The sequence below is a fragment of the Lonchura striata genome, chromosome 2 (genome assembly GCF_046129695.1).
Source record: "Lonchura striata isolate bLonStr1 chromosome 2, bLonStr1.mat, whole genome shotgun sequence".
NCBI classification, from domain to species: Eukaryota; Metazoa; Chordata; class Aves; order Passeriformes; family Estrildidae; genus Lonchura; species Lonchura striata.
In genome coordinates this window covers 70682578-70710377 of record NC_134604.1, presented here as the reverse complement: position 1 = coordinate 70710377, position 27800 = coordinate 70682578, and the positions used below count along the sequence as shown (strand labels likewise).

Genomic DNA, 27800 nt, shown 5'->3' with positions numbered 1-27800 from the left:
TAGTGACATCAGTAGCTTAGGTCAGGGGTTCACTTTAAAGTGTTTGAAACTTGTAGGAATTTATTTAGATAGTTGGATTATGAAGCTGTTCTGCATTGTTAAGCATGAAATCAGCTTCACTCAGAAAGCTTGGGAATATGGTGAAAGTCAAAACGGCTTATGCAGTGTGAAAACAGAATTACAGTCAAAATTCTGCTTAGAGTCTATTTTCATAGACTCTAATCTGAACAGCTGTTACAATGAGAGTATTTGTACTATCTCTTTTTTCAGACTGGAACAACATTCTGAGGAAACAGATCAGTGTCAGTACATCATACATTGCTTTAGCACTGATAATTGCCATTTAGAAAACTTCTGCTTTCCAAAGTCATATCATGTACAGTTTTCTTATCAGCATATTAATATTTCTTTTCAAGTGATGATATTTTTTCATAAGAGGCATAGGACAAAGCAAACAGTGCTAAGGAAGCATGATGACTCTAAGAAGAGTTTGATCTTGTTTTCACAGGGAAAACCCTGAAGCCAGTTTCATAAACTTAATGACATTGTAAAATCATTACCTTTTCCTTCTTTATTTTTCCCAGAAGTCTTTCATTAAAAATCCCATTTTTGTCCAAATAAATTCTTTCTTATCTTTAAGATAAAAGGCAGAATGTATTCCTTGAAGATCTTTGTAAAATTATTATTTGCACAACTTCAATTGCTGCCCAGCTGGGCTATAAGAAAGGAAGATACAACATAGGAGCAATTAATAGAAGGATAAATCTGAAAAATCATTGAAATATTTTTGAAGTAATTAAATATTCCTATGATCAAGAATTTAGAGTATTTATTCGAAAGGGATTAAAGTAGGAATGTTTACTTCCTAGAGTATAAACATTTTAGCTATCAGTGAATCTGATCATATAAAAACATACATGCTGCTTTATTTAAAAGTCGAATTTGGTTAGATAGATAAAAATTAGAGAATGACAGATGGCTGCTAAAACATTCTACAGACCTTTTAACCAATTCTCCTTTTTAAGAGAATATGCATTAAATGCACATGCTTTTTAATATGCATTAAATGCAAATGTTTTTTAGTATTTTGGGAGAGCATTGAGTATTTGAATGTATATCATGTTGAAAAGAATTAAAACAAATAGCAGAAAACAGTAAGAAATATTCAAGATTTTTTTTAAATGAGAGCTAGCTAAGCAAATCAAGCCACAGTTTAATATTTAGACTCAAAGGAAAAGTATCCTCTTCTGAAATAAACCATCATTGATGGTCTAAGCACCATGCAGAGTAAGGTGCTTACCATAGCAAGATATGCACATCCTGTCCCCATATGATAATCTTTATGAAGAAATTCATGATGGTGTTCACAGTCAGACTGACTTAAGCCAGAATTAAAACACCCTCTAGGAGTTAATCAGATGGTGAGTGTGAGGGTGGAGGGGCACTGGAACAGCGTACCCAGAGAAACTGTAGCTGCCCCATCCCTGGGAGTGTTCAAGACCAGGCTTGGATGGAGCTTTAAGAAACCTGATTTAGTGGAATGTGCTCCTTCACATTTCAGGGGGTTGAAACTACACATTCTTTACAGTCCCTTCCAACCCAGGCCATTCTGTGATTCTATGATAATGTGTATTGCCTACTTGTTAAACATGACAGCATCACATTAAGGGGAAGTTGAACCTTGTTCAGAGGACTTGAATCCTATGCTGTCACTTTTCTTCTCACTTAGTCTAAAAGAGGACATAATTCTACAGAGTTTGGCTCTGAAAAAAAAACTAATATTTGGAAAACCATTTTTTATTTGGAAAATAACCATTTGGGAGATCCTTGTCTTTCATCAGAGAGCAATTACTCATCTCTTTATTCCAATGGGAGGAAATAATTCAAAATAGGTGAAAAAAGGGGAATTATTAAAGGTTTTTTAACCTTCTCAATTTAACAGTTTTATTAAATTTCAAAATATATTTTGGTTTCAGTGGTACAGTAATCATTAACATAAGTAATTGGGTGGCAATTGGAAGGTAATAGTTACTGCTAAAGGTGAGGATAGTTTCTGCACCAAAAATAATTGAATTTTTGGCAGTGGTTAATGCTAGATGAATTTGTAAAGGTTAGCTTAAAGTAGCTAAAATTTACTGAGACTATAATCTAAGATAGAATTTGCATAATTAAGTACGTCTAAAATCCTAGTCACTTCAGATGAAACAGCAGTTTTGAACCCTGATGGCAGCTACTGCCCAAAGGAGAAGCCACGCCCCCATCTTTGTGCAGCAGGTCTGCAGAAGACACCCCCAGTCCTGATGGACAACTTGAACATGCACCTGCAGTGCAGCCTTGTGGCAATGAGCACGAGGAGCACACTGGGCTGTGCCATCCCTCACCTGGGAGGCTGCGGCTGGAATTCTGTGGAGCCCTGTCCAGTGGGACAGAGGAGAGAGCAGAGGAGGTGCCCACAGGGAGCTGTTCAGATGGTCAGGGAGTGGAAACACATGAAGTGTAAGAGTCTGAAGAGGTTGCGTTTGTTTAACCTGCAAGAAGAGAAAGCTTAAGGAGAGCTTCTACATGGCACCTGATACTAGGAGGGCTGAAGACAAAATAAATCATAGAATCATTAAGGTTGAAAAAGACCTCCAAGGTCAAGTCCAGCCTTTGACCAAATAGCACCTTGTCAACTAAAGCATATCACAAAGTGCCACATTTACTCATTTTTTGAACACTTCTGAACCCACTTCCCTGGGTAGCCTGTTCCAAGGTTTAACCACTCTTTTAGTGGAGAAACTTTTTCCTAATGTCAAACCTGAATCTCTCTTGGTTGCGGCCATTTCCTGCTGTCCAATCACTAGCATGAATCCAGACTTGAGGTGCACACCAAGAGGGCAAAAGACAATGGTCACAGGTTGCAGAGAGGCAAAATGCAACTGGATAGAAGGAGTGGGGGAAAATCACCACTGTTCTATGGTTAACCATGGGAAGAGATTGCTCAGGGAGGCTGATAAATCCTCAGAGGTATTAAAATTTCATTTAGACAAGACCCTGAGCACCTTTATCTAACTTCCAAGCAAGCTCACCCTGCTGTGGTTAGGAGGTAAGGCATAGAGAGGTGACCTCTGGTTTGCATTCTTCTGTGATTCCATCTTGCCCAGTCTTAGCTGACACGCTGGAAGGGCTCATGTTGCTTACAGACCCCATGTCAGACTTTCTGGTCTGATGTAGAAGTCCTGGAAACTCTAGGACATCTGAAATAATCTGAAGGCCAGGCAGAGAGCACAAAAGAATGTATAATGGTACTAGACAGCAATGTTGTGAAGTGAATCATGCCCCATCTGTTCAGCTGATCCTCTCACACTGTCCTCTGCCCAAATCCAGTAGTATGCTTAGAATACTGCTAAAACACAGTGCACAAGCTGACCTTATGAAAGCACACTCATGGCTTTCTTTTTTTTCAAAAAAAAGAGAAAAAGAAGAAGAATAAGAATATCCATTATACAGACAAGAAAGTAGTTAAAGTACTCACTTAGGAATGAGAGACTCAGATCAGCTGTCCTCTCTGCATACAGGGTTTCAAATTATCATGCCTCATCTCCTTTAGTATTTTCCTTTTCACCTTATCCGTTTAAGGATTGTGTGTTTCAGCTTTTCCTGTTGAAGTACATAATGCAACAAAATTTGGATTAATTAAGCCTGTGAGAAAAGGTGACCAATTTTTTAAGATCTCTAGACTTGTCATTCAGTCACAGATCACAACAAAGTATAAACAGTGGTGACAGTAAGGCACTCTTACTTTGATCTGAGAGGACGTAATTGCTTCATCCACTGAATAAAAGGAGAACTGAGAGAAAAAGGGGAAACAGGAGCAACAAGTGTTCTCTTCATGTGTTAGAGTTGTTGTTCAAACCTATGAGAGATGTATGTTACACACATAAAATGTGTACGTGCAATGTGCACATTCTCTGTACGTTCCATATGAAAATATAACTATTTTTATGTTTCTGAAAGTAAGGACTTTACATTTATTGATATTGTATTCTATCATTCATGGAATGAGAACTGAATCTGTAGGAGTATTACATTTTTAATACACTTTTAATGAGATCTTATTTTAAGTAAGGTGCTTTAGTTTAGAAAAAATTAACTAGGAATACCAGAGAGCACTCAGGATTTTAGTTTATACTCAGTACTTCAATGATTCTAGGTGGTAGAAGAGCAAAGCATACAGAGTAGCTGATAGCCATAGGTTAAATGGAAATTGCAGATAAGAAAATAGAGTAAGAAAATAATAGATATTAAATTACTTAATGATAGAAGTAAATCCAATGTTGGAAAGCTTTTCCTTCTGAAAGATCTAAAGACACACTAAAAATGCTTAGTATTTGGCAGAACTAACTATTTGAAGAGTCTACCTGCAGGTAACATGTAAGCACTCTTCAAATTTCAGACTCTTCAGATTTCATTGACAGTAAGCATTTCTTCTAAGATATTTCTTTTATGGCTGGCCCTGTTTTTGACAGAAGATCCTTTGATGTCTGGTACATCTATATTTGTATTGGCCTGGAATTCAAAGGTTGTGTAGCAGTAGAAGACAGTTTATTAAAATGCTTTTCAACTGAAATGGAGTTACTAAACAAAAGTGCTTCCTTCCCTGGAAAATCTCTAGGGAAGTAAAGAGTGAGGACAAATGAAAATGAAGACTGTTTAGCAGTATGTCAATTTCTTTTTGGTAAAAAAAGTTCACCATTTAAAGCAGCATCCTCAGTGTCAAGAGGTATGTGATGTGAAGATCACTTACAAGGTCGGCTTCAGGGCTGCACATTAAAGGAGGAAACACAGAAACAATGGGCAATAATCAGCCTGATTAGCAAGAATAACCCATTGACCTGGAAATTTGTGTGACACATCTGACAGCAAGCAGACAGCAAACAAATACTTTCTATAACCTGCATTCAGTCAGGTTGCATTTTTAATCATAGGATTTTATCAGCAAATATGATTATATAGTATTAGTTGACTCATATGTAGTTAATACACTAGGGTGGTAAACAAAACACATCTAGGCATTTGGAGATTACACTTTCAGATACAGAGTTTGGCTGATTTTTGTGAGTTGAAAATGAATCTCACTGGGATTTTGATACAAGCAGTGTTATTGCAATATAGCTAGTTTATGTGTATTGTGGAATACCATTAAGAGAAATTAATGGCTACTTTTCATTACATAAACTTATTCCCATTTATGTAAAAGCCTATTATTTCTATTTGAAACTCTAAGATGTCTCATCTCTAGCATGAATAAAACATATACTTGAATTTTGTTTACCCTAGCATTCCCTCTTAATATTTAAAATACATCAGATATTATTCAGACCATTCTCTGATAATGAAGATTATCTATAGGACAATCCTTGTCTTACATTAGTGGGGCACTTGTGTTAAGAAAACTGTGGACCTAAAGATTCTTGTTAAGGATTTATTCAAGTGTGCAAGGTCCAGGATCAAACAGTCTGAATGCAAATCCAGCATGGGCAAGGCCATGAGTTGGAGTTTCAGAGACAAGTTAAAGTACCTTTGGAACACATAAAATGTTCAGTGAGTGCTCTCACAGTGCCTGCAGAGTTTTTCCTTAATTAAGCTAGCTTTAAAAATCATGGGGTTGGATGAATGGGCAGGATGAGGGACCAGCCCCTGCACTGGTAAAGATGATAATATTCATTTTACTCAGGCCTTTGATTTGTTTGAAAACACAAGGATCTAGCTACACACCATAAAAGGCCAGTTTCATGATTGTTGCTGGGAACAAACAGGATCAATCACTAAACTGTAAAATGACTCGGATTGGAAGGGACCTTAAATAAAACCTTAACCAAGATTCTCTAGGAAACCATGGACAGGGATCCATCCCTGCCTCACTTACCCAGAACTGTTTCTTTTGCTGTAAAAAAAAAATTTAAAATACTGTTTAAGGCCTTTTCACTTGATTACAGTATCTTCTGATGTTACTGTTTGCAACATACTTCTCAGAAATAAAGTTGTGGGCTTCAGAATAGCTTTAGAGAAGAGCCAAATTGGGGTCCATAAGGCTGTGCTTGGGTGCACATGTGCTGCAGATCATAACATAATGCAGAGCTCAGCCCTCTATCCTCACCATTTTCAGGTAGAATCAGTATTGGGTTTTATGCCTTAAAATTGTTGCCCTAGTTTAGGACATTATGGCTTCTCCAACTTTTTCTTTGTGTTTAGTGGACAACTAAAATCAATGTTTTGCCTCTGCTGAGTGAAGCAATAAGCAATTTGTATGGAGCTTTATGGTGTGCTTCTGTCATACCAGCTACCAACCTGATTCTGTGAAATACCTGCATGTATTTAGTGGCCCTTTAACATAAGATCTTTAAAAAAAAAAATCCTATTTCTTTTGAGAATTACTGCCTGGAATATATTTAACATTTAAGGGAGCAGACATAGGAAAACAGATTCTTAATGGGAAGGAAGCAGTTCAGTGCCTCTCAGTCCTGTGGATAGTCTGTGAAATACAATTATTAAAAATTGCTGAAAAGGAATCTTAACTCCTTTGACCATTCTCTGTAATTTTAATTCTGAATATAGATTTATGATGACAACTCTATGTAATATATATTCAGGCTCGATGTGGTCTGAATTTTAATTGGTCAGGTTGTTAGACGAGGGAATATTACGGGTTTAATTTTTAGCTGCTTGCCAAGCCAGTAGTGTAGAACAGGAAGTTTTAGTGAATTTAGGATCTGGAACTATGCACAATCTCTCTTGCTTGTATTATTTTCATTTTTGGAATACCAGAATCAATTGCAAATATTCTTGTAGCTTTTTGAAACCCTTAAGAACATGATCAGTAGCATTTGTTAGATATGTGGAGCCAAAATGGCATGTGTTATGAAGAGCTGAGGTCCTGCTCTTACATGGAATGTTTGTAGCTTTAAAGTGTTTGAGCCTCCCTAATGAAAAGAGATGATGCTGCAAAGACTTTGATAATTAGTTTCTGTTTCCAAAAAAAAAAAAAAAAGTAAAAGAAAAGATAGATTATTTTGATCAAAGCAGTTTCAACACCAAGAACACAAATGTTAGTCTGGATCAATTTATGTGGGAATTTCTAGATTCCCTGGAAACACAACTATAAAGGAAGACTCCAGGCATGGTTTTAAGCAACAGATTAGATCATGTAAATAGACTTAACAAATTTCAGAACTTACAAGGGCACTATCCTTAGAATATCTGAGTGCTTCTTGACCTTCAATGTTCTTAAATAAGTTACTATGTTATTAACACACCAATTAAAATTATTAATTTATATAGAAAATTAAAGAAATATGTCAAAATTATTCCATTATTCTGCTGTGTTTTGCAGGTCCTAAAATGGTAGAATTCCACGGTCAGCAATTTCAGATCAACTCAAAGGATGGCAAGCCACTTTTTACAGTGGATGAAAATGAAGTTGTAATTGGCACAGATAAGCTTCGAGTCACAGGTTTGTAATGGTTTAAGAAATGCTCCGATAATACCCATATGAAAGGAACAATAAAAAGGGCATTTTTAAATATGTTATGTGTTAAATTCATGTTTTACCTCATTAGGAAACAGAAATATGAAGATAATCTGACCTTTTTCAATAAATAATCAGAATTTTAAACATAAAATTATTTTTATATACATATATATATGTTTATATAAAATGTGTAAAGATTTCTCTCCATATGTGTTTTATTTTAAAGCCATTAGTAACTGGAACTGTAATGGTGCAACTTTTTATGAATTATTTAATGATTCCAGTACACACTGTCCAAAGCTGAAAAAATTCTAGATATTCCACTCTGAGTAGTAATGAGTCTGATCTGTGAAAGCTTTAGGGAGAGAAATATCTCTCTGATATTTTTATATGATTTTGTCTTTCAAAGCTACTGTATTTCTGTTCTGTGAGTAGCACATATGTCACAGGAAGATATTTGTAGTATATCTTAAATGTCACCTGTCAAGAGAAAAGTTTGACTTTGGCTTTTTCTTCAAATCACTGAAGCACTCATTTACAAAGTAATATGTCAAAGTTATCACATGAAAAGCTATTTCTTTCATACAACCTGATAAAGTCAACCTTCATTTTTTAGGTGTAAGGTTGCATTAAAATAGATATATCAAGGTGTGATTTTTCTTTGAGCAGAAAAATCCATCAAAGGAAATACTGAAATTATTCTGTAATTTCTTTTTGATTAATTTTTTTTTTTTTTTTTTTTTTTTTTTTTTTTTTACCTGATTGCAACTGTCATGTTTGGCCTTCACTAATTACCGGTCCTCTGAAATCTTGAGGTCTTCATTTTCATAAATAGATTCATATTATTTCACTGTCAAAACTATAAATATAGTAGTAACTATACAATTAGTGTTTCAAAGCCAAAGTTAAGTTATAATAATTGTGTTAATAAATTTTGTTTACGCCTGAGGGTCTTATCTTAAGGTTTTTTACTTTTTAACTTAATTGAAATTACAACTTTGTTTAACCAGGAAACCATATCAAATAATTATTGTTTGCCCAAGGGATGCTAAACTTTAATAGAAAAGTGTGTTTAACAAAGATATGAAAAACTGCATAATTGTTAACTGATTTGGAAAAGGTCTGTCTCTGCTCAAAGTAAAAATCATTCATACATGAGTTGAAATTGTTATGCTAATATTAATGACTCACTCATCCAATATTAATCTTTACAGTGCATTGATAATTATTTACTTCAGATATTGTACTAAGACACATTGCCTGTTTCTTTTTTACACTGTAGTAGAATTCAAAAGGAAATACATTACAGCCAGTGAGGATATTTCCGTGTAAAATTAATGTAAATGAGAGGAGATTCATGCCTACTTTGCTTCAAATTAATTTATTAAAATTGTGATTTAAATGATACTATTAGCATGAAGGATAAATTATTGTGATTTAAATGATACTATTAGCATGAAGGATAAATTAATAACACTAATATATACCAAGACTATTTTTAACCATTTTAGATAGAGATTAAGATCAATGTGAAATAAATTTTGAAAAATTCATACCATAAAAAACAGATAAGCCTTGGCTTAAAATACACAAAGAACATTTCAGTTTTTTATGTACAGTGTAGTGAACTATATGATTTTACTTCTCCTTATTTATGTGAATAATGAAAAGCTCAGTAATGATTTTTAGAAAACCTGACAGTTTTCAACTAAAATAAAATATAGCAGAGAGCAAATGTGTATCATTTATGATATTTCAAGACAAAGGAAAATGTCTAAGAGTAAAATAATCCAATCCAACACCTCAAGAATTGTCATTTTCCTAAACCGTTTCAGTCAGACTTTCTCTGGCCTGTGTAGAATAGAACAGTGCAGATCAAAGAAGGGCAAATGCCTGAGGAAAGCATCAACCAGGAATGTGCCCCCGATACCCCACAGGGTCACTGGCAGGTCTGGGTGGTCACATTTCCCTGGAGCACAGAGAGATGCTGGCAGGCAGAGCTCTTGTGCCTACCAAATGCTCTTCTCTGCTTTGGGGAGGGCTCCAGGGCTTGTCTCTGCCTTGGCTATAGTGGATAAGGGCTGAGCTCACGTGCTCAAACATTGACATGCAGCTGTGTGTGAAACACCCTGGGCTGTGTGAGGCACCACATGGTATCACTTTGTCTCCAAGAGATGCTTCCCGTGGTCATGGCAGCTGGAGGCCAAGCAGGATGCACAAGGGTGTCCCAGATGACAGTAAGGACATAGGAGGAGGCAAAGAAACACTGCCTCTGGCTTATCTGTGGCATCTACATCACAGACATATCTCAGTGCATATGAAACTGAAGCTGGGCTTGACCCTTTGTGAAAATTACTGCTCCTGAATGACCATGGACAAAAACTGCAATAACTCTTCAATATTATTTCAGTAAGGACCTGTGTTTTGCAAGCATTTATTATGTTGTTGTGCCAGTACTGAGTATCTATGTTCTGTTCTGGGAAGGTTTTGTTCATTCAGCTGGCACTGGTGACAGTGAAACCACCTTATAACTGTATTGGCTGGCTTTAGAATGTCATCTTGGTAGGCTCATAGAAACAGAGAATTGTAAAGGTTAGAGATCTCTAAGAAAACATCCAACCATAAACCTAACACTGCTATGTTCACCTCTAAATCACATTCCCTAGTGCCACACCTATACTTTTTTTTTTTTTTCCTTAAAGGAAAGCTGATAGGGCAGAGAGGATCAGGTTTTTTTATGGAGAAGCATATTTATATTACCCTTTCTCCAGTTTACTACTTGCCCTTCTGCTTGTTTGTCTTCTATAAAAATCCCCTAGAGTATTTACTCTGTTCTGTGCAAAGGTTTTCAGTGTGCGTAGCTAATGCTGAAGTGCAATGTGGCAGTGTGTGTTTAATTTAAACACTTCTGCTCAGAAGGTAAGTTAAGTAGGAGGCAATCTGTGGGTATGAGTAAACATTCTGTTAGGCTGTGAGGAGGCAAATGGTCCTTGCCTGATAGGGTGCATGGGGTGTTAATGAATCTTGCTGACTTCAGTCCTTAATATCTTGTTCTTGTGTATTTTAGGAATAAATTACAATATCTTAATAAACAGTAGCCTATAAAATAGTAAATACAGTAATAGTCATACCCCAGTTAAACTAGGAAATGAAGACAGGAAATCAATTTAAGGCCATTTTCCAAAAAATATTGCCCTGGGATTTTTTTCTTTTAGTGATGTACTGTTAAAACTTAATGCTGTTTGATGAAGAAGTTTTACTCACATTAAAGGCAAGGTTTTATTCTTGCTTAGAGGTGACAGCTCTAGAATATCAAAATAAGCCTTTTCATTCCATTTTACACCATTTGTCCACCACCCAGAGCATTAACAGTGATGTTTAACACGTGATGATTAACACATGAAACTGATATTATCTCTGTAACCACTTACTTATCTTTATAGAATCATGGGATCATAGAATCACTTAGGTTGGAAAAGAACTCTTAAGATCACCAAGCTGAACCATTAACCCAGCACTGCTAAGTCTACCACTAAATCGTGTCCCCAGGTGCCACATCTGCACTTTTAACATATCAGGGTATCCCTGCAAAATATCTTAGTTGTACCAAATCAGCATTTTCTGATAAACATTTTTAATTCCTTAAGCTGCAGAATAATCTTAATGTTAATGAAAATTAAATTAAATGTTAATAAAGTAGGGTTAAAGCTCTGTCTGAATTAATAAATTTTGTATTTTCCAGTATTATATTCATGCCAGTTTGTACATCTTCTGTAATTTACAGAAAGATTAATCTATTTAAATTTATGAGAAGAGTATCAACAGCTAAATAAAATTTAAATTCAAGCTTAGTAAATCAATGATTGCTCAAAGTGCTGAAGTGATTTAATATGGTAATTCTTGTATCTTGTGTTCTTCTCTTTCATCCAAGGAGATTTCATTCTAAAGAATCAGGATTTCAGCTAAAACTCTTCTCAAAAAGCAGCACATTTCATGCCTTCTCAGGACATCCTGAGAATTTTCCTGCAGTCCTCATGAAGTGATAGTCTTCCTATCAGTTGTTTCAGCAATGTTTTCATTTTTAATGTTTTTTCTAGATTTCACTTCTTTTCCTTTCACCAGGCTCTCTGAGGTTTCCCCAATTTTAATTCTGTTTTTCCTTTTATATCACATTTAATACAATACCACATTTATACAATCTACACTGCACTGCCATTCTCTGTCTAGACAGAGCCCAAATCCCTAATGTAGGGATTTTTACAGCCCAGAATTCTTTCAAGAGGGTGGTGGCATAAAGAGCAGCCAGACAAGCTGCCTTAACTAATATACTAGCAATTAAAATATATTGCCTTGCTACATATTCACGTGGAAAGTGCTCAGGTATGTGAATCCTCAAAACCAGAGAAGGTCTCTCAACCTGAGACCTCTCCAAATTTTTATTCACGAAAGTGAAGAAAAATAAGTGTGTTCACAAAGCCAAGGAACAGAAGTTGAGAGGCTCCACCCTTGCTGTAAGTGGTGGTGTTCAGCTGCTTTTTTGAGCTGTCTCTGTTACTGAGGGGCTTTTGTCCTACATCAGCCAATTTCCTGATTCTAGTGGAGCGTAGGAGGTCACTGGGCTGGTGATACTGAAATAATGCTAATACTCCAGAGACCAGAAATGGAGGTCCTTGGAAGATTTTCAGGTCCAACAGGAAGGCTCCTGATGAGGCTGGGTGCCCACTGTTTCTTCCTCTTTGGAATGAAACTACTCATATATCAAGATGTAAACTATCTGATCCCATAGTCATTAACATTTTGCATGCAGAAACACCATTTCGTATTCATCAAGTCTGCCTATAAATAGGGGAAAATCTTTGGTAAAGCTACATGACAGAAGTTGTGATATGCATGGAGAAGTCTAAAATAAATATGATTATTTAGGACTGTACAAATACTGTATTATTTGCAAAGATTTTATATGGTTTTAATTCTCTCTATTAACTGTATTGAAAGTTACATTGTATAAATCTTATTTACGTATTTTATTGTTGCAAGTAGTTTAAAATTTATCTATCTTCAGACTATTTTAAGAATTTACAGCTGTACATTTACATTACTTCTATATTGTATTTGTCCTAGCAATGGTGCAATGGTAATAACATAGCTATATTTCAATTGTCTTATAATTCTTATAATTCTTAACATGTGTTCTCTTATCTTGATGTCCAACATCGAAGTGGCCATATTAAAAAAGAAAACACTCTTGCTATTTTTGGTTATATTTTAACTGTTACATTACAGTGTTTTTCTTCTTTTGTTTTGTTTTGTTGTTTTTTTTTTGCAGGGCCTGAAGGAGCACTCTTTGAACATTCTGTAGAAACACCACTTGTGAAAGCAGAAGCTTTTAAACAGCTTAGGTAAGAATTTATACATAAATCTAATAAGTAAATGTTATTTTCTAAAATATTCACTTTTTTTTTGAACACATGATTTCCAACCCAGAATTGCTAATAACTTTTTTCTGGTTTATGTGACAAGTTATTATATCAAGGGAAATCATATATATTGTTCTGCAATTTTAAAATATACTATGAATTCCTTGTGGCTGATGGTGATTATATTTAAAACCTCTGTGGAAAAATTTTCTGTAAACTTTTATTTTGCATTTTTGAAAGACTTTGAAATATGACTTTTTCTACTTTGTTACAATATAAGTTGCTCGTCTGAAGTAGGCCATCAACCTGTAATTAGTCAAGGTTCTTTGAAAACTAGTATCTGAGGAAGCAGACATAGAAGAAAAGTTTGGAAATGTATGAAGCTCTAATGTATGAAGATAATTAAAAAATGGTTTGGGCTACCTCAGAGAAGATGGTAAAAATAAAAGAAGTGAAATCAAGAAAAAAACCATTAAAAATTACTAAAAAGCAGTTTGGGCTGAGAAAATCACTATTAAGTACTTTGTATGTTTCAGAGCTCCTTAATTCAGAGATGGCATTTCTTTGTGCATTATTCTATTTAATTCTGAATATCCCAAATTAGTTTATAATATGCTGGTTATGATGAGGTAATAAACTCAAATTATATTCTCTTCATGAACATGTTATCTTTCATTTTGTATGCCAGTTCAAAGAAAGATTTGAAATGAAAGAGGATCTCTTTAATGATTGTATTTTCTGTCCTTTCATACCTTGGCAGTTTGCTACTTTTTTGTCATAATTTCTCTTTTTAATTTTCCTCTCCAATAGGGATAACTACTAAAGAGTAGTCGAGGCTGATGAAAGCTTTTAAAAATACTGTCTGTATCTTGCTCATTGAATTTTTAAATTGAGAATGACAAATGAGAGAGAGACTGTTAAGATAATTATTTTGATTTTCTCATTTATATTTAAGATTAACTTTACATTATGCTTGCATGTGAAGACAGTATGAGCTCAAGGCATTATTTTTAACATATTGATGTTCACTTTCAAAAATGTGTTTCTTCTGTTATGGTAGATTGTGAATGACTTTGACCAATATTCTGCATTAAAAGTGTACATTGGTTTTTAGGGAGTGGGTTCATTATGTTGTAACTTTGACATTTTCTGTGTTTATCTTGACTTCGGTGAAGTAGGAAAACATTTCTTAATTGCAAAATCAAGAAGCTCTGCAAATTTTGATTTGATATGTATCTGTTATTTTCTGTGGTTGTTACATTGCTTCAAATGCATAATCAATTAATATTTTATCAGGGTTAATATAGTTTTATTCTACATCTGTTATGCAGTGTCACATTTCAAATTCTTATGTGCACTTTTGTTTAACAACAGTTACAATGTTCCTGACTATATACAACTATTGTTAGTATAATTTTTCTGCCTCTTTTTCAAATAGGATAACAGTAGGAAGGAAAACACAGCTTAATTCAAAGTGTTCCTAAAGTTCTCCTCCATGACTGAGTTTACATCACAGCTTACCTTTAGTGGTTTTTACCGTGTCAACTATAAACATGCGTTTTGATCTAGAATGTTGCTATTTGTTAGCAGAGTTCAAATGTAATGCATAAAACCCCACTCAGTTCTGTCTTCAATTAACTTAAAATAGTGAGAAGTACAGACTTCTGCAGAATTAACAGAAGTTTGGTAGTAACCATTGTGATGTCAGGGAACTAGCAACATGGCCACTGACACACTTGTGGCTGTATTTGACATGAATCCAGAGCTGCTAAACACCTGTGCTAGAAACTGAGTTAGCTTAACTCTAAGAAAACTGATTCTCTGGGCATGAGGCTGTGCAATGTATGCACCACTCACTTGTGTCAGCATAGAACAGCTTGGGCTGGAAGGGATCTTAAAGATCATCAAGGTCCAACCCTTCCTGCCATGGGCACCTCCCACCAGAGCAGGTTGCTCAGAGTCCATCCAGCCTGGCCTTGGACACTTCCACTATCCACAGCTTCTCTTGGCATCCTGTTCCAGTGCCCTACTATCCTCACAGCAAAGAATTTTTTCCCAGTGTCTAATCTGAATCTTTCCTCCTTGCTCTGTCACTATATGTCCTTGTAAACATCCCTCTTTTCTCTCTAAAGGTAGGTCTTTACCCAGAGCAGTTCAGGATGTCTCAGTCAGTTTCTTTTTCTGTCATAATCGGTGTCAATGAAAGCAGAGATGGCAATTATTTCATTTTTTCATGAAGGGCTTCCGTGAAGGTTTAAGAAGGAAATGCACTGGTCTGCAGTGCAGATGGTAAATGAAGATGTAGGCAGAGAAGACCCTTTTGTTGAGCTGGAAAAAGGTTGCTTTCAAGGGTAATCTTAAATGTCAGCATAAGCAAAATTCATGCATTCTGTTGTGAAGGAGTTCAGACAAATTTACCAAAAAATTTATATTTTGTAATGCTTCATAAATATTCTGTTTCATTCCACACAGTTAAATGCAGGAACCTACCCACTGAAAAGCACTTCAGTATGAAAATTTAAAATGCAATTTTCAGTATGGGTTTCCTATTTTAGATTTGAAAATGCTTCCTTTCCAGATTAGGTTAGTGAGCACAGAGTTACAGTTAATATAACATATTTTCTTGCCTTGAGCCTTATCTCCGCACTTTCACTATCTATTAATCTTCTGATATTTTTCCTTTGTTTTTCCTTCAGTGGTTGTGCTGTGCCATGTGGATGTGATATGCTGGATGAATGTGTTATAAAATGCCATGGTCTGCAGCATTAAATGTGGAGAATAGTGTTTTGAGAAACTCCATCCACTACAAATGGAGTTGCAGGTATCAAGGAGCTGATTGGAAAGCTGTTAATGCTCGTAATTTTTCAGCTCATGTCATATGAACGAGGGCCACATTCTTTCTTTGTCATTCAGATTTAGAGCAGGATTTCAAACAAAGCTGACACAAATGGCCTCTGAATTATACATTCTGCTGGCTTTCTTGTCCAAATGCCAAATTTTAAGATAGACTGCTTTTTTGGAAACAAAGAGATATGTGTGTTAGAATGTGTCTTTTTATAGCTAACTTTTTGAGACAGCAATGCAATTATACTGCGGTCAATAATTGTCTTTTCATTTGTAATTTGAAGGAAAATTATAGAGTCCTTTTCAGTCTAAAAGATCAAATTTTGACTCACTCATCAAAAAAAGGAAATGTGCTCGCACTTGCTTCCAACTGGTAGGAAGAATTAAAACAACATCTACATTTCAAGATTGTAGCTTTCCTAAATTTAAAATAACATTGCCTACTTTTTAATTCCTTTAGTGGACTTCTCATATCATTTACAAAATATGTTAAAACTTAAGGACCAGGTAAACACCTAAAAATGGGGCCATACATGTAAGAAGTATCCAACTGACATCTCAAAGACAGGTTGAAAGTCACCAGGGAGGTCTGGAAATATGCAGGAAATATCCTTCCCACACAAATACCATTGAGGAGACACCTGGTTGAAAACAGCTGATTGTCATAGTGAGAACAGAAATATGTCAGTGATTGCCAAGATCCAGCTCTTTATTCCTGCCAAGCTATTTTGTAGCCTTTTCTGTGGCTCTTCATGAGGCCTTGGACTTTTTGTATTTTGGCACCTTGAGAACATGCCTCAGTCAGGTCTCCTGGGGCTTCCCAAGAATTTATTTAGCTGATTCCTATAACTGGATCACAGCAAAGATTTAATGGAAAACAGGTGTCTTGCTTCCCAGAAAAACCTGAATTTAAACAGAATTAGGAAAGCTCATGTTCAGACACATACTTTGTGACTCAAAATATAGGTTAAAAATCAACTACTTGAACTAGATGATGTAGACAGAGACATTTATAACAGTTCCCTAAAAGCCATCTTTTCCCCAAGTTCCATGTTAAGCACTGGAAGTAGCCTCTTCTGGTGTTATCCAGAGTTTCATGCCAGCACACATACCTTTTTATATCCCCTGTTATCAAATAACATCCTCTATGAAAACTGGTGTCTGAGTTTAGATATTTTTCCAGTCTGATGCTAACATATTTTTCTGATAACTTATGACAGCTTAGAATATTATTTAGCCTATTCCTGTATTCCTCCTAAATTTTGTATCCTTGAATAACATGGAGTTCATACATAGTTTTGTTATTTTGATACTGTTCGCTTCTTGTGGTCTAAATGGCTTGTGGTTTTCTAAGGGAAAACAGTGGATCAGCGAAATTCTTTAAATCTCAAAACAATGTTTCTGAGCTGAGCATTTGCATTTCCCAAACTTAGAAAATGCTTACAAATGTGGCACTTTTCCATTTATCAACTAACTGTATACTAAGAATAATGAATATAACGCTTATGAATTATCTTTGTTCTCATATTTGCCATGTATGTATGGCTATCTGGCTGCCAACAACTGTGTCTTCTGAGCAAAAATCCTGTGGGAAATTACTTTTAGTACACTCATCTTGTGGTATTCAGACTGTCTTTTAACTGAGGGTTTACATCCAAGTTCAGAATGATTCACATAGCTCCACTATTCTTGACTTTGGAAAGCTCTATAGCAGGAATGATATCACTGTTCCAGAGGGTCAACTTTTTTCCAAGTATGATTATAAATTTATAGAGAGATATATGTTACCAGAATATGAGTATATTTAATGGTTTATGGGTATATACTGAAAAGATTTCAGTACTCCCCAGGGGAACAGATGTATTCTAAACAAATGTTTGTATTAAATAAAACTTTAAATGTGTAATTTAAGAAGCAATATTTTATATTTAAGTGAAATATCTGTCCAACACTTAAAAGCATAAAAATATGTATTTACTGATATGTGACTGACATGTTACAGAATATTGATAATTTGAAGGCCAATTGTGTGGTTTCTAGGTGTCTATATATTCATAATTGACATATATCCTTTAATTCTGTGGCATCCAGTTACTCTACTGATGGAGTTACAGCTTCTAATTATCTCAATTTCTTTCTGAAGTCTTATTTTTATCCTTTCCAGTCCCCATTGATATTATTTTTTCCTTTTGCACTTGAAGTATTTGCTATGGTTAAACTGTGTAATAAGACAGAGAGAAAGCTAGAAACTAGATTTCTGGAGTTTTATGGCTGTATGAGTGAGAATTATGAAGGAAATCTATTGAAATGTATCGAAGCCAACCAGGGGAAAAACATTTGCCAAATAATTGTTTAATCATATTTGTAATACTAATGCTTACATGCTAATTGCCTAAAAACACAATCTAACCAATTGAAGTACAGTCATTTTGATTTGAATTCATTATGTAAATCAAAAGCCCAGTCAATCAGAAGAGAATGAATTATATAATGGAAAGTAAGACTAAGGTTATGATTCAGTGTTTGCAAGGCACCTCTGTTCCCTGACTAGTGAGATATTTCTACTGCAGTGTAATCTTATGAGCCCTGGCCTTAATTTGCTAGATATAAATTTACATTCATATACTTTTCATAATCAGGTTAACTAGCACCATCAAGGACTTCATTTGGAAGCTTTAAAGACTTTATTTCCAGTCATCTGATGGACTCAAATGTGTAAAAAGGCGTAGTTCAGAAGGATTGGATAGTACAGGGTATCATGTTGATCATCTTTTCAGAAGCATGACTTGGATATTTTAAAGATATTTTCAGCAAAGTCTTCTGTATTACATCACATCTGGCTATCTTGTAAACAGTGATTTTACATGTAAATGATGAACCTAAAGTGAAAAGAACTTTTCAAGCACTGTCATAAATGACTTTCACTTGCTCCACTCACATGACTGATGTTTTTCCTAAGCCTCAATTTTTCAGAGATGTCACTTAACGCATTAAAACCAATAAAAGTTGTTTCTGCTGCTTGTATGGGGCAGTCATTTAAGTATTTTCTGTGGCTGCTTGTGTCAGTAACACAAAGAGCAAAGCTGTAATGATGAATGCACCTGTTGAGCTGGGTCCCTGACAATGTCAGGCTGCTCAGTGAGTTTGCTAAAGTGAACTTGTCATCAGTGATTACAGCATATTCCACCAGAGCACAAACTACTATGAAAACTTTGTTAGAGATTGTCACATTTTTAGACACCACCTTGCAGGCAACCACCTGGAGCCCTGTTTATAAACCTGATTGTGTTGTCACTGATCCAAGCTGTAATACTGAGTCGAGCAGAGCATGCCTTACATTATCTTTTACCTATATGCATATCTGCACATATGTCAAGAGAACTGAGGAGGAGGCAGGAATCAGAAGACGCCCACCAAAAGGATGTGGGTGTAGCAAACACTGGAAAAAGAAAAGGGAGCGTTTCCTGCTAAGAGTAGCTTTTCCAAGATGTACACCATCACTGCTCTATCCCGTCTCCCTCAGACTCTGTGCACACTTGTGATACTTCACTAGTGAGGAATCTGATGTCAGTGTGGCACGTTCAGCCACTGTACTAACAATCACAAGAAGGAAGGGGTATGATCTGCTTTTCAGCAAAACCTCTTCACTTGAGTGTCTGTTTTCATGGAGAACATATGGACACTGAGGAGCATGTACTGAAGAACTCCAGTTACTTGAAATCTTGCTATGTTTCAGCATATTACATTAAAAATTGCTTGAGATACATATAAAATAAAGGCATGGCAAATCTCAACCTGGAAGGTAATTTTATTAAACTACTCATAAGGAAATGCTAACCCCATATTTTACAACAATGATGCAAGTGCTGTTATTATATTATATTAAAATTTTATAATACAAGACATTATTTTATAATATTATTAAAGTAATTTGAAAAAGATAGCTATGTTGGAAACATCTGTGATGTGCCAGATTTAATCACATTCACTGGGGCCTTGGTCATTTTTAATTACCTGGAGAGTCAGCGCATCATAAAATTGAGGTCATCACAGAGACCTCTTTTGAATTAGCTCTTAGCACTCTTCATCATAACTGAGGCTTCTATTTTAATCATATCTTAGTCTTATCTTTAGTCTTGATTCCTTCAGCAACTCTGCATTGACTGACAGTGGGCAAACAGGAAAAAACACCTCAATATTTAAAAATTATGGAGAACTAGTAAACAAGTACACTGCGATAATCATATCTGCTATGTTTTGGAATACGTTATAAATGTTGTTTTAAATTGCTTTTAGAGTCTTTTCAATGTGTCATTAAAACTGGGAGCTCTTTTTTTAAGAGAACACATAAATGCATTTGTCCTAGAACCTTGAACACATCTTTTATGTGGCTTACATACAAAAAAAAAAAAAAATGTTAACCAAAACCTTGGGATCTGGAAACATCTGTTATTCAAATCTGGCTTTGTAATTGTGCTTATGCACAGAGATCCCCCCTAAGCCATAAGCAGTGTTAGTGCCTGCTGTGCTTATGCTGAACAATTCCCTTGAATCCAGAATCACATAACTGAGCTTTACTGGAATCATCTACTGCCATGCATTTCAGATTTACAGCATAAATACAGAACTAACTTGGAACACAGGCTATTTCAAGAAAGGAAACTATACTAATAAATTTTTATTTAAATTAAATAAAAATATGTTAAAGAAAACAGCAGCTGACACCTTCAAGAGTGGCAGATACTCCCAATATTTAAGAATGGCACCCAAAAAGAATGCAGTGCCTTGGTGTTCTGTCTTTTATCATTATCCTTGATCATTTTTAGCAGAAGGCAAAATGAGCTTTAAAGCCCAGTAGATTTATTTATTTAAAAATCAACTGTGCTTCCTATGCATATGGAGTAGGGCTAAAAAGTGAAAATGTGCAAAAACCCCTTCATCTGCATGTGCCCAACATTTTTGCTGATTCTAAATTATTTCTTCATTGTTCATGAATGTGATTTGGCTGATGGTTCAGCACACACTCCTGGTTACCATTCTTCTCTTACATATTTAGGCTACATTCATGGAACTAAGTCCAAAGCTAGAGGACCTTTGTGTGCCCAGAATAAGCAGATGCATCTCAGATGTCTATCCAGGTTTAGAATACTCCTCTCCCTGGATTTTGCAAGCAAAATTATTCATTCATTCATTCATTCATTCATTCATTCATTCATTTACTGAAGTGAAAAGGGATCCTCCCACAAGCCACCCACACAGAAACTAATATTCCTGCAGCGTGGCCCCGGGGGTTTACAACTGTTTGGGCAGATGTTCAAGTAGAGTTGATTCAATTTATATGGACATCTAGGTTCAGATACCTGTACTGTATCTCATCACTTTTGGTAGAAGGCAACATGTAATGTGAGTGCATTTTACAGAGATATCTAAAACAGAGCAGATTATTTATGCTCTAGCACTAGTTGTTTCTTTCTATTAATTTTGAAGGATGAATGAGGGATCAACGGCATTTCTTTAAGAATTGTGCACTTGCCAGCTACACCATGCTTGGTTAAGGTCTGAGGAAATAAAAATTCATCATAAGAAATGAGGCACTATGCTGGGAAATGTTCAAATTGCAGAATAAAGGCTTTCCACTTTGTACCTAGTGTTTCATAAATTCATCTAAATTGCTAATCATAGTTTCTATAACCATGTGACTAGGATTAGAAATGGCTGCCAGTTACTGGTTCTTGTTTGATATCAGGCATGAGGTTATGAGGCTTCCCAAGCTAGTAATTAGCTTGGAATGCTATGACTTTTTCTTTTCAGGAAAGTCACGACACCATCATATTTACCTAAAAGAAATATCCTTTCTTAGTTGGTAAAAATCTATAGTTGTCTTACACTCACTAATAACTTTAGAGAATCTCAAATACAGTCTAAGTGTTTTCCTTGCTATCAAATTTCTGAATCTCTTCTTGGTTCAAAATCATCTCAATATCTTCTGCATCAAATTCAGATTTTTTTTTTTTATACCACTCTTGATAATTGTGGATCTCATGTATTCACATTTATACTTATTATCTCATACAGTTCTTCCCTTGGCTCCTCTAATTCTTGTTTTGAACATTTTTCTGGTTTTCTATCCTACACTGCACACTCATCTCCAATGTCCTCCTGTAAATTACTTATTTCTTAAAGCTTATGAATATTCAAATACATATTAGAAAAATAGCACAGTCTCCCTTTTCTTCTAATGTGAGGTCATCAGATTGCCCACAGCCTGAAGCACAACAGAATATGGAACCCTTATATTGTTCGTGCTTTTCTGTCATGGAGTACTCAGCACAGACATCATCAGAGGAACACAATCCAGGTTGGTTTCCTAGGTCCTGCATCTCTAATGTTGGAATATGTAAAAGTTAGACACCCTGATGCAGCACTAGAGCACATAACAGACTTGACTCCAAATCCAAGATCTTGGAGCTATAAGCTAGTATTAAGTGTGTGGATAAAATTATTTAAATATAGGCATAAATAAGGATAAATGGATTAATTTATATGCAGAAAATTAAAATTACAATATAATCTGATTAATTATGCTTTTATTATCATGGAATGATTTTCTTAAAGTAAAAAGCATAAAGAGTCTAAGATCCATTACTGCCATAGCTCAATATTCCAAAAGGTCATTACAAGATTGTTTTACCTTTAGAAAATGCATTCCCTATAGGTTGCTTATTTGAGTTAATGAGTAGTTGTGATCTGATTTCTTGGTTTCTCCATTACATAATTTTATCATTTCACTGTCACTCCCCTTCTTCCCAGCCAAGCTCAGCAGGCCCAGCTGTGTTCTGTATGATGAAAACTCCTTCCCAAGAGTTAGAAGAAAGGGAAATATGAAAGTGGTTCCGTGAGATTTTTTTACCCTCCAGATATGAGAGTCCTGAAATGGTTGAGTAATGAACTGCTTCCAGGCCTTACCAACAGAGACCTGTGGGAGGGGAGTCTAATAAACATGAAAGAAAGAATCCTGCAGCAGTATTATACATGCCATACAGAAGTCCTGTACTGCTGGTAGTAATGACTTGCTTGTGTGTCACACGTTAGGACTGACCATCTGTGTGCATGAACATGATTGTCTGGGAAAGGAAGACCACCAGGAAAAGTAGAGCCTACTATAGCATTGTGTAGCTATTTCAGGGTAGATCTGCTATTATGAAAGTATTTGGGATGTTTCAGTGCACTACAAGGTACATTTCTGTCTATTTTCAGAGGTCAGAGGTGTTAGAAGCTGTCAGCAAAGCACAGCACATTTTGAGACTTCCCCAAGTGATTGGAGGCAAAAATGATGGACCTTCCAAAATGACATTTTCATTAATGCATTTAAGCAATAAACAGAAGAATCAAGAAAAAAAAAAAAAAAGGTTACTTTTAAAACAAATTAGAACAGATTGTTCTAATTTGCATCTGATTATGATATGCTCTAATATGCATCTGATTAAAATTACTGCATCATTTTATAGTCTTTCAGTTACAACACAGGGTCACTGAAGATTTTGTTTAAAAAGCTTCAGGACTCCTGTAAAAAATGAGGTGCTTTATGAACAGCTGCTTTTATTCCAGGCAAATAATTTTTATCTAATGGAGTTCCTGTGTACATACACTTGCCTCTAAACAGATATTTCCATAGTATGTTTCTCTGAATTCACTTGTTCCCTATGTGTTATCTTACAGTGTTATCAGACAACTTTTCTCTCTTTTCACAAGAAACTGGTGGTCTTTTTTTATTACTGACACAAAAACTTTATTTGAGTTAATAATTTTGGCATGGTTAAGTTGAAAGCACATCTTTAATATTAGGCTGTATCTCATGCTACCCTTAAGTTTTCCTGTATTTTTTTTCTGCATTAAAAGAGCCAGATTAATTTGGTAGAAAATTATTAAATATTCTTGATTTTAATTTTGAGATAATTGGGGTAAAATTTTGATTCATTAAAAATATACTGGTTTACATATTATATTTTATTGCGGCATACATAATAAATTAACTTAGTGTATAGAAGCTGTAGATATTGACATTGATCTTACTGAAACAGAATATGCGTCCTAGTTCAGGACACTCCCAGAGGCAGTAGTCCTTGGAAAATTTTTTTTTTGAACTAAGCTACAAAAATTGGGAGATAGATTATAACCATTGACCAACTAATAGGCTTGACAAGGAAAAATGAACACAGTTTTTCAGTCAATTTTGCACATTATGTTTCATTTAGTTTAAGTCAGTGAAGTTCAGACTTAGAATATCCAAGTGAACAAAGGCAATATGGAAGACAATATCATCCAGGTAGGAAGCAATTATTCCACCTCTAAATGAAGGAATTCAATAGGTGTGATGCAAAATGGGACATTTTAGAAAGAAAAATCAGTCTGCATTTGAAAGATTTACAGAAGTTATGTCAAACCAGATTTTTGTGCTAAGGCTTGACTCAGTAACTGCTATATTTTCATTATGCAGAAACTGACCAGGGAAGAAGATTTAATGAGTCATTAGTATTTTCTACTCTTTGACATTCAGTAAGAACTATCACAGTTTACCGCTGAATACTGATACTTCCGTGTCCTTAAGATAGACACAGTTGATGGAATATGCTGTGAAACTCATTTTTCCTCTTTGCAAGGAGATGTAATTTTAGGAGCTGTTCCAAAGAAAATGCTTTTGCAAAATACAGAAATGAGGCTTATATCAAGACTGAGGTCTCAGTCCTGTTCTTTTGTCCTTCTTTGCTTTTGGACCTTCTGGCAAACAACCAAAACCCACAAGGCAGAGCACCAAGTTTGGGTAATCATGTTCTTCTTGCTACATCCTGATTTCGCTCCCCACTCACCTGACCTAAAAACAGCAAGCTGCTGAGAGATAAGTGAATATGGTTGGGGATTGGAGTAGGCATTACTCCATGCCTGCTGCTCACTCTCCACCTCTAGAACTCCAGCCCAGTTTTGCTCAGCTCATGTCAACAGGAATCCAGATTCCTCATAAAGAAAGGATATGGTTTGAAATTGTGTGTACTGCACCATAAATAAATGCTGAAAATCTCTTTTTGCTCTGTGACTAGTGCATGCTCTGCCTGTGGTTTACTCTTTTACAATGTCTAGCTGCATGGCTGGGGAATTAGACTGCTTTCAGACTAATCAAAAAGTCAATATACTCCTATTGCCTTTTAAAGGTTAAGGTGCATTCAAAAAGCAGGTATGAAAGCAGACATCTACAGAGAACCAAGGCCAATTAAGCCCACAGAATCCTCTAGGTTGCTTTTTTGCTTTTCAAAACATTCCTTCCTTGACAGATTAAAGATTTTCCTTTTTCCCCTTTTTCTCTCACGAGTTTTTTTTCCTCTTCATTTCTTGCCTTTTCTGTTCATCCTTTGCTCCGTGACCTCTAGTCTTTTTTGAATAAAAAATTACTATAATCATTTCTTGTTTAATTATCATAATTTAATTTCTGTTCCCCTTTAACCTTTACAAAGTCAGATGAATTCTGGGGTAGGTGTTCATGGCAGGATTTCTTTTTGCATGCCAAAAGTACATAGAGGGTCTCTTCCTTTCCTGATGATGTGAGAAAGACGTTTTGATTATAGAATAATAGAATGGTTTGGGTTGCAAGGGTCCTTAAAGGTCATCTAGTTCTAAAACCTGTCATGAGCAGGTACACCTTCCACTAGACCAGGTTGCTCAAGGCTCTGTCTAACCTGACCTTGGGCACTCCCAGGGATGCACAGTTGCTGGATGCACTACAATATTAGAGGCAGTGTGGAATCCTGGACATGTTCAGTCCAGTTACAGTCATCCTGATCTTCCTTAGGTGCAGAGAAGAATGCATACAGATGGGCAACTTCTGTCCAAAGTCATACCACGGAATTCTCTTCCCATTGAATTCGGGAGAGATGATGACTCCTGAGCTGGAAAGGTCAAAAAGGGGTCAGAAGGAAAGGATAAACAATTACCCAAGAGCAAGCTGGTTCCTCTGTCCAGCTCTAATGGTCAAGCAATTCCAAAGTGCAGTAGGAAACTTGTGGTGCTCTTTCTTCAGTGGTAGAACTAGCTTTCTAAAACATTGTGGTACTTAAAAGATCTGTAAGGTATCCTGACTCCTGCCAGACCAGGATGAAAAAAGAGATCAATATTCCTGCAGCATGCACAGGCAGTGTCATCTGCTTCTTTACAAGAACTGCTGCAGGCTTTCCCTGTCTTCACATCCTCTCTAACAGCCAACTGAGCAATTTCTGGTGATCTGATATCTCCATGAGTTAGCGGCATGCTTATAGGAAAAGGGAAATCTCCAAGCCTTTCCATTGTTGGGATAGTTTTAGATTCAGAGCCTGGATGTGGTGTTCTGAAGTTCCCTCAGAATATTTTTTCACACAGTCCTTCGTTAATTATTTAGCACAGCTCAGCTTTCTCTGGCTGCCAGACAAGACAGTATAGTTGACTCCTGGAACTCTTACCAACAAGTAAATACTATCTTTGCTGTTATCAACTGCTTCAGTTGCAATGGACTATGGAGAACCAATATCCAGCAAATGACAGCTGTAACGTAGTACCAGGGACCACCTATTCCCTCACCCTTCCCTGGCTATCATGTGCAGTTTCTCAGGCTGCAGGAATCAGGGTGAAGGGGAGCAAGACAAAGTAACTATTCTGCAAGTGGGCCCCAGGTGTGGCTTGCATTGCCTTAGAATCTGTGAGTATCTCTACTTGAGTGTCTTAATTCAAATTACAAACATGCTTTGGAGGGAGATTTCCCAATGGCCTGAGCTCTTCACACCTTGATTTTCATTGTGGAACTGTTTGGGGTACATGGACAGGGTGACATTTGTGTTAAACTAATCTGAAATCTGTGATCTCTTGGAAAACACCTAATGTGCTCCAACCTTTCTGGGCATCCAGTTAGCAACAGCTAGTCCAGAGTTCTCCTCAGGACACAGATAATGGGCTGTCAGGTCCTTGGCATCAAATGTTGTGCTGCCCAGATCAATTTCTCTTGCACCGCACCCCTTGCTAATTGACCCTGGCAGCTACTGCAGTACCTAGAAGCTACTCATAAGTACAGGATCCATCTTCCCAAGTGAGATAGAGGCTGTGACAGATGTCACATTTAGGACAGCACATTACATAGATTAATTTCCCCAGATGGTAAAGATCATTCACTTCATCATCTTAAATGTAATTTATGTGTCTGTAAGTTTAAAAAAAATAAAGCGACTGGTAACACTGTATTCTTTCATCATTCTAATGCACAAATTCAAATATTATAAAGTGACCAAAAACTCTAAGACAATTAATTTCTTCCCTCTTATTCTCCAAGCACCCTCCATCATTTGCAGACAAACTGAATTCTTGTTTTGCCAGGACACCTGAGAGATGTACATCAATGTGGGGACTGAGAAGTGACATTCAAAGTCAAGGTTCAACTTAGGCTGTTTCTACACTAGGTGCCCATTTCCCTTTGAGTTCATCTGGACTTCAGACACCAAACCTTTGAATACTGTACAAAGAAATGCATCATTAGTGTTATTGACTCTTGCCTTTGCTAGAATATCACATATTACAGTTCACATCACTGATTCATTATAGTTTGCATTGCCAGGAAGCTTCAATGACATGCTTAATTAGGCAAATCCAAGCTGAGTTAATCTAGAAATAGGACCTGTATAAACAGCAGAAATTTAGGTTTGTGATTAATATAGCAAATGTAATTCTGCAATGTAATTTAAATTATGTGTATGTCATATCATAAATCTAAGTGCTTCCGAAGTCTGTAGGCTTCATGCCAGCATTAATTTTTGTAGAAAGTATGAAATATTTCTCATGTTTGATTGCTTTTTAAACTCCATGTCTGATATACTCTCAGAAGTTTTTCCCAGTCTGCTGTCTTGTGATATTTAATGGAGTTTAAAAATAAAAATTTATGCCTACATATAGCTTGCTTATGTAGGTGAAATAATTTACAAAAGAAAATGAGGTATTTCAGAGATTAAAGCTTTTTGTTA

At 35.9% G+C, this 27800-nt stretch overlaps 1 protein-coding gene across 6 annotated transcripts in view; it reads left to right on the top strand.

The window, feature by feature from the left end:
- SGCG (sarcoglycan gamma) overlaps window positions 1–27800 on the top strand; it is a 103016-nt gene that overhangs the window by 70272 nt on the left and 4944 nt on the right. For all 6 annotated transcript variants that reach the window (XM_021530623.3, XM_021530621.3, XM_021530622.3 and 3 more), the window contains 2 exons: window positions 7373–7492; window positions 12837–12909. In XM_021530623.3, the coding sequence (XP_021386298.2) occupies window positions 7373–7492; window positions 12837–12909 (193 nt within the window). The remainder of the gene's footprint in view (window positions 1–7372; window positions 7493–12836; window positions 12910–27800) is intronic.